The sequence below is a fragment of the Strigops habroptila genome, chromosome 8 (genome assembly GCF_004027225.2).
Source record: "Strigops habroptila isolate Jane chromosome 8, bStrHab1.2.pri, whole genome shotgun sequence".
NCBI classification, from domain to species: Eukaryota; Metazoa; Chordata; class Aves; order Psittaciformes; family Psittacidae; genus Strigops; species Strigops habroptila.
The window spans coordinates 59359977-59367046 of NC_044284.2; the positions used below are offsets into that span (position 1 = coordinate 59359977).

General features: G+C 51.4%; 1 protein-coding gene across 1 annotated transcript; it reads right to left on the minus strand.

Annotated features, from left to right (window-relative positions):
• Positions 1–6: 6 nt before the first annotated feature.
• On the minus strand, positions 7–6353 carry LOC115611982 (cytochrome P450 2J2-like). The gene is made up of 10 exons (XM_030495732.1): positions 6101–6353; positions 5460–5737; positions 4703–4865; positions 4423–4572; positions 3696–3856; positions 3079–3255; positions 2400–2535; positions 1989–2176; positions 1365–1503; positions 7–579 (listed from the first exon to the last, which is right to left on the minus strand). The coding sequence occupies exons 2-10, from the start codon at positions 5565–5567 to the stop codon at positions 404–406; spliced, it is 1398 nt and encodes a 465-aa protein (XP_030351592.1). The 5' UTR covers positions 5568–5737; positions 6101–6353; the 3' UTR covers positions 7–403.
• Between the last annotated feature and the right edge of the window lie 717 nt (positions 6354–7070).

Below are 7070 nucleotides of genomic sequence, written 5' to 3' on the forward strand. Positions count from 1 at the left end.
AAAATATCTTAGCAATTAATACCCGTATTAATGTTATAAAACAAGGGTGGTTCTGCTCTTCCATCATACACAGCCACAGCCTGAACACTGCAACATCTGAAATGTTGTCCGTTCTCTTGCCCCTGTGAAGCGTGGCCATCCATCATAAAATGAGGGAAGCCCCAGGCCCCCCATTCCTTTACAGTGCCATAGTGCAAGCCTAGAAGCGCCCTGGCAGATCCCAGGCCGATCACCTTTCTCATGCGATACAGAGTGCGAGGTCCGCTTGTAAAAGAAATGATTCTGCAATTGCTTGAAGAGAAACAAACAGGAAGCAGGCAGCTGTTGCCACCACCCAGGGGAGCTGCTGAAGGCTCATCCCTGCCAAAGGCTTTTCCCCGTGAGGACAGCAGCCAAGGCTTCCCTACCGAGGCACGGCACAGATCTTGTAGGGCTGCGGGGCCACTGTGATGCCCAGCTGGACCTTGAGGCTGAGCCTGGTGTCTGGGGGTGCCTGGAAGGTGAATTTCTGGAGCAGGGACGTGAAGAAGAGGAAGAGCTCGGCGCGGGCCAGCACCTCACCCAGGCAGGAACGCTTCCCTGTGGGGACAGCTGCATCATAGAATCATACAATAGTTTGGGATGGAAGGGACACTCAAAGGTCATCTACTCCACCCCCCGGTACTGGCTGATGAAAAGGCCTCTGCCTTCCATTAGGACTATGGTCCAGCTCTGTTACCCCCTTCCCAGGATGAGTTTTGCAGCCCAAACTGGGCAACCCAATAATGGTGTTTGTGTTAAAGCATTGGCTGCCCCCCTGCATTGAATGACTTTGCAAGGGCATGTGTGTGTAACTGAATATGCATTGTATCCTCCCATGCTTGGATAAGCTGTGGTGACACGCATGGTCTGGATATGTCCATGCTAGGAGAAGTGGCTTGTATGAGCTATGCCAAAGAGAGCTACCAGGGAAGGTGTGTGATGCTGCTATGGAAAACAGGGGCGCTAAAAGCAATGGCTGTGGGGAAGCTCTTGGCTGGGGCACCCTGCACTGGTAACAGTGGAGTCCCTAAGAGAACCCAGCCATGTGGGAGATGGAGCACAAGGTGATGCTCTAGCGTCAGTGAAGGTGTTTCTAGGGTGTCTGGCATTTTTATGGTCTTTTATTCATCCTCATCTCTGCGCATGTGAAGAGGGACAAGAAAGCGCCCAGTGTAGACGCGATGCTTTGCTGTGGCCACATCAGCACTGCTTGCGTGGCACCTCCCAGTGTGCAGCCAATGGCTGCCCCTTCCGTTGCTATTTTCCTCTATGTCTCTACTGTGTAGCTGGAAGCCCCACCCCACTGCCTCAGCACAGAAACATCACAGTCCAGCAGATCTTACCTATAGAAAATGGCATAAAATACTCGCTTTTCCAGAACTGACCATCCTTCAGGAAATGCCCAGGGTTAAAAGCGTCAGGGGTTTCCCACACGTTCTTGTCAAACATCACAGAGGTTAAACTTGTCACCATAATAGTGCCTTGAGAGGAGAAAAAGAAAAACAAATTGCACTTTTCCTGTTGCTGACAGGAGGAGGAGCATTTTTATCTTCCAGTCTCCTCTCCATGAAGAACAGCCGTAGTCCAATTATGCTGCAGTTACTTGTCCAACAGCCCCCTGCACGGGCTGTTTTTCCTACTTCTTGTCCGTTCCGAGGTTCAATGATTATACACCCTCAATTCTCCCTTATCAGCATCAATTTTATCTGCTGTAACCTTGAGTCGAAGTTCCTGTAATAGCGGCATGAGATGGAATAAGGGCTGTGATGGTGTTTCTGGGGAGAGCGTTGCCCGCAGTGCTCTGTATCATTCAACGTGCTAGCAAACATTGCCTGGATGGCAAAAATAGGTGTTCACCGGGAGTGAACTCTGGACAAGACAGAGATGCCATGGCTGTGCCCTGGGGAATCGTGCCTGGGGAGCTGGGAGTTGCTTGCTGAAGTCTCAGCGCTCAGGAGCAGGGTTACCTTTGGTATGAGGAAGCCATCCACAAAGGTGTCCTTCGTTGTCAGCCTTGGCACATTGAACGGAATGATGTTGCCTTTCCTCTGCACTTCGTGGATGACGGCGTTGGTGTAGGGCATGTTGTTTCTGTCTTGCAGGGCTGGCTGCCGTGCCTGTCCGATGACCGCATCGATCTCTGCTTGCACACGGGCTGGTGGGAAAGAGCAGGGATCAGCCAAGGTCCAAGAAAAAATACCCTTGGAACAACACAAGGTGGTTGCTGTGAGGGTCCCCCAAGGACCAACCTGCTGCCATTTGCACCTCTTTTATGTGGGTGCGGGGGGGTTCCCAAGTTTTCCTCTTAAAAAAAGAGTCTCTCATGAAGGTGTCAGCACTAAAAGCAAGGAAAAACACTGAGCTTTTGCTAATTGTACCTTGAATTTCTGGGTATTTGGCCATAAAGAGCAGAGCCCAGCGGATGGTTGTGGAAGTGGTCTCCGTCCCAGCTAACAGCAGGTCAAGTGTGCAGGCCACGAGGTTTTCCTCTTGTAAGCTGCCGCTGGCATCGTCCTGCACAAAAAGGTGAGACAGATAGTGCTGCACGAACAGCGAGAGCTGTCCTGACACCAGGTTTAGTCCAAGCCAGTCCCAAGGATTTTGGCAGAGCTGCTGACCCCCTGCACCTCTGTCCCACTGACGGGTACCATGAACTTGACGTCCAACCTAAACTCATAAATGGCCACACAGGCACCTCAGATGTAGAATTTGGACTCCTTCATCAGGGACAGTACCGATAGGACAAGGGGCAATGGGTTTAAGTTTATATAGAGGAAGCTCAGGTTAGATATAAGGAGGAAGTTCCTTATGTGAGGGTGGGGAGGCACTGGAACAGATTGGCTGAAGAAGTGGTAAATGCTCCATCCCTGGCAGTGCTCAAGGCCAGGTTGGACAGAGCCTTGGGCGACATGGTCTAGTGTGAGGTGTCCCTGCCCGTGGCAGGGGATAGGAACTGGATGATCTTAGAGGTCTTTTCCAACCCAAACCATTCTAGGATTTCTCATCCCTCATGATTTCTAAGCCCAATTGCAGAAGGGCTTGCTCTGCATTGCTGACCTTGGCCATCTCCTGCAGGTAGCTGTCAATGAAGTCCCGGCTCTCCGAGGGGTTCCGATCCTCCTTGTGTTTGTCATTTTTGTATTGCGCAAAACTCTTCATCAACTTCCAGTTTTTAAAAATGGTTTGGTGGGATCCAGGCAAGAACTTTACTATAGACGGGAAAGAGTTGTACAGCTTTGGACACAAAAGGAGAAAGGCACATTTAATAAATGACTGAAAAAACCCCCTTCTGTTATCAAAACTTGAGGAGCCCGCAAGGTCACGCTTAATAAATGACTAGAGTTGGTGGAAATAGCTTGGCTCCAGAAGAGCATTACAGGGGGTTGGTATTCCTCTTACAGGGTGACTTGTGCATTACCCAGTGTTACAGCAGGCAGGTTGGCAATTGATGGGCAGGAAAGGTGATGTGGGGCGAAAGAGAGCAACATGAACATGCACAGCTTGAAAATAAGGCAGGAAGAAGTTACAGGCAAATCTAACCCCGTGCAATGGAAGAGGGAACGGCAACAACATTTGGTGGTGCAAATGATACGGGTATAGAGGTTGACTCCAGAGAAGAAACTATGGCCCTGCAGAACTGCACACCATCCGTGTTGGTGGCAGGAGGGCTCTACCTGGCTCATGATGGTCCCATGGAGAAGCAATGTCTCGTTCAACAGCTGCAGCAGTTTTTGGAACTCCTCATCGTGGTAGTCAAATCGATTGCCAAAGGTGACAGAGCAGATGACGTTTGCAACAGCGTTAGTGATTTTATACTGAGGGTTGAAAGGATTCCCTGGGGAAGGAAAAGGGAATGATCGATTCACTTCCAGGCTTCACAGAAATAGAAGAAAACACAGTTGTCAGAGGTAAGATATTAAATAAATATGAGTGAAATGAGTGGCTGTTGTGGCTTTAACCCCAGGACAGTGGAACCTTGATGGGCACCATTCCTGTGTCACTGCTCTCCCGGCTTTGCTGCCGCCAGGAGCTGGCCAAGCTTGGCCTGGCAGCTCCAGTGGCCTCAGTTCAATCGGACAGTGAAGACGTTTGTTTCCTGTGCAAAGCAGAGCGGACATCATTTGAATTCATTGGAAACACTGGTGTTTACACACACGGGATTTTCCAGGGATCTCAGGAGACCAGTAGGTGGAAGGTGGGCTTGAATTACACTTGGGGTGTTACATAGCTGTGTTCAATAGTCTGTTTGTAGGCAAAGCACCTGCAAAAGGGAGATGGCAGGGTGCTAGCATTGCTTGTGAAGCGAGGTATTTTTCAGTATACGGTGAATCATGCATGAAATGCTAATGGGCCATACCAGTTCCTGCCTTCAGCACAGCTTATGAAGGTTACGGCACTCACCCTGTTCTTCCCCAAATGCATCCACAAGGCATCGGCACTCCTCCTGGATACGTTCCTCCAGGCTCCTCTTCCCCAAGCCAAAGTTTCGGAGGGTGGTCAAGGTGAACCTCCTCTGCTGCTTCCACAAGTGCCCATTGGAGGAGATCAGTCCTGGCAGGAACACCCCACCATGAGCCAAGGCAGATCCCTCCACCAAGGGGAGAAAGCTTCAGGGCTCTCCCTTATCTCAGCTGTCTTGGACCTCTGCAGGACCAATGCTTTGACCTGAGGGATAACTCACCCAAGTGGCTGAAGATCTCCTTGTCGATGGGAATTTCAGGGCGATCCATGAAGTTTTCCGCTTGGTTTATAAGAACTTCCTTAATCATACGCAGCCCACTTATGCACACAAACGTTACCTCTCCCATCTGCAAGCTGAAGATGTCCCCATATTTTTCAGTAAGCTGGGAAGGGGTGTGAAATAAAGAAAAGGGGTTTCATTGGCAGTGAATGTGTCTGTTGGGACAGGGACAGCCCTGGCAGGGCACACGGGTGAGAATAAGGGAAACTGAGAGACGGGGGGGAGACGGCATGTTTGCACAAGTGTCTGCTTCCCTGCGTATTGTCTCTTCTTATTTCCTCTTGTCCTGAATTACTGATCAGGAATTGGTGTTAATTGGCCATAAATCAAGTGAAACTCTCCAGGTTTGATTTTTCACTCCCGTGTTTTTCCAGCTTTTCTTTCACTCCCTTCCCAAACACCCTTCCAATCCCTGGTCAGACCTGTGGATCTCCTACTGCTGAGGCTGCACCCGTGGTATCGAGTCATGCCCTTTGCCCAAAGGATCACTCCACACTTGCCCCCCCCTCCTCGTAGCCAGGCACACTTCATACACATTGCTGCTGACTGAGGGCAAACCTCCTGCCTGCCCTGGGTTTTGCTCCTCTGAGTCCTCATGGGCCATGGGGTTTTTGGTTAACCCCTTCCCCACACTGCAAAGGATGCATAGCTCCAATCTTCTCCATCCCCTTCCTCGAGGTGCCCACATCCCTTGTACCTTCTGCACCATGGCTTGGGGATTGCTGGGGTTCATCAGGTGGAGGTGCCCCAGAAAGGGGAGGGAGAAGGGGCTGGGAGGGAAGTGCTTCGGCTTTCTGCGCTTCATGTAGTCGGCGACGAGGAGGAAGACAAAGAAGAAGACGAGGAGCACCTGGAAGGAGATGCTCTTTCAGAGGAAGCACAGCATGGCTGGATGGTGGGGTCACGGCAGGTTGAGCTCACGGGGCACCACTGAACCCCCAGGGACAGGGGGAGATGGGCAGCGTGCTGGCACAGCTGTGGGCACAAGCATGAGAGAGCATGGAGCAGCTTTTGCTGACCTGGGTTGCAGGCTTCATTTGGATTCCTGCTTTCCCAGCTATCAGCAAGGACCATTTGATTAACCCCCTTCTTGATCGAGCTCAAGCATTTCCTCTGATCTCCTTAAAAAACACAAACCAAAACACCCCCAGCTCCGCCCTTCCCCTCTGGCCTCCCACCACTGCTTTACAAAACCCCAGTGATCCACGTCCTCGTCCAAAGAACAGAAACAAGCTTTGCAGGGACAAGATTAAAACCTTCCGGCAGCCTCCTTGTGCCATTCCCACAAGCCCATAGCTCAGCACAAGCCCTGCTCTCCCCTTCCCATGGTGCCCTCACCGTGCTGTGTCCCGGTGCCGGCTTCTCAGTGCCGGGGAGGCTCCAGCCGCCCGGAGCTCCTCCCGCTTTCCTTGTTTGCGGAAGCTCTTTCGCTGCTACAAGTAGCCCCAGAGCACGCCCCGGGGCAGCGGGGGCATCCGAGATAAGGTTGCACAAACCTTTTGCAAGCCACCATCTGACTCACGGGCTGAGGTTTCAGTGCGTCAGGGTGATGTGGGCTGGAAGCCAACAGCTGCCCAGGAGCTGCAGTGGGTTCTAAGCACGGTAATTTTATGACCTCTGGTGAGTAAACGCAAGCAGAGCGACCTTCTCCAGCCATGAGGTTGGTCCTGCCCTGAGCCCTCCAGCCATCCCTTCTCACCTGCTTTGGCCTTTGAGTCTGTAGCCCATGCTGAAGCTGCTGAAAGCAGTTTTATTGTGAAAGAAGCAGGGGTGTTTGTCAGTTTAAAGCCATTCCCTCTTGTCCTGTCCCTACAGGCCCTTGTTCAAAGCCCCTCTTCTGCTTTCTTTGTAGCCCCTTTAAGCACTGGAAGCTGCTCTAAGGCCTCCCGTTTAGACCTGGACCCTTCTCCAGGCTGAACAAGCCCAACTCTCTCAGCCTGTCTCCATAGTATAGGTGCATTTGGTAAAATTTAAAATAACAGCAATTCTTTGCTGGTATTTTCCAGAGGACCCTCTTATTCATCAGGCTATGATGTGCAGCCATGCATCATTGTGTTGCTGGAGCTCACCCCTCTGGGCGCACCAGCCACTGGGCTGGTGGGCAGGTAAACAGGGAGAGCTTAGTGCATTCTAAGAGAAAGGATGCACGACTTCTATAGCAACAAGTACAGATGTTTTATAGAGGCGTGGGTTGGGACAGCACTCCCTGTGCCCCATGTGGGTGTTACACATGTAATTGCTGTGGCACACCAGGGCCCGGCCACAGGCTTTGATGTTTTCCCTGGTCGTTCACGTGTACTGTCAGGGT

Bases quoted from the DNA above. Each gene is read 5' to 3' on its own strand.
- LOC115611982 (XM_030495732.1), bottom strand. From the start codon at position 5,567: ATGAAGCGCAGAAAGCCGAAGCACTTCCCTCCCAGCCCCTTCTCCCTC. The intron at 4,866-5,459 runs GTACAAGGGATG...ACCCCTTCCCAG, and splicing joins CCCAAGCCATGGTGCAGAAG to CTTACTGAAAAATATGGGGA. The intron at 580-1,364 runs GTAAGATCTGCT...CTGTCCCCACAG, and splicing joins TTTTATGCCATTTTCTATAG to GGAAGCGTTCCTGCCTGGGT.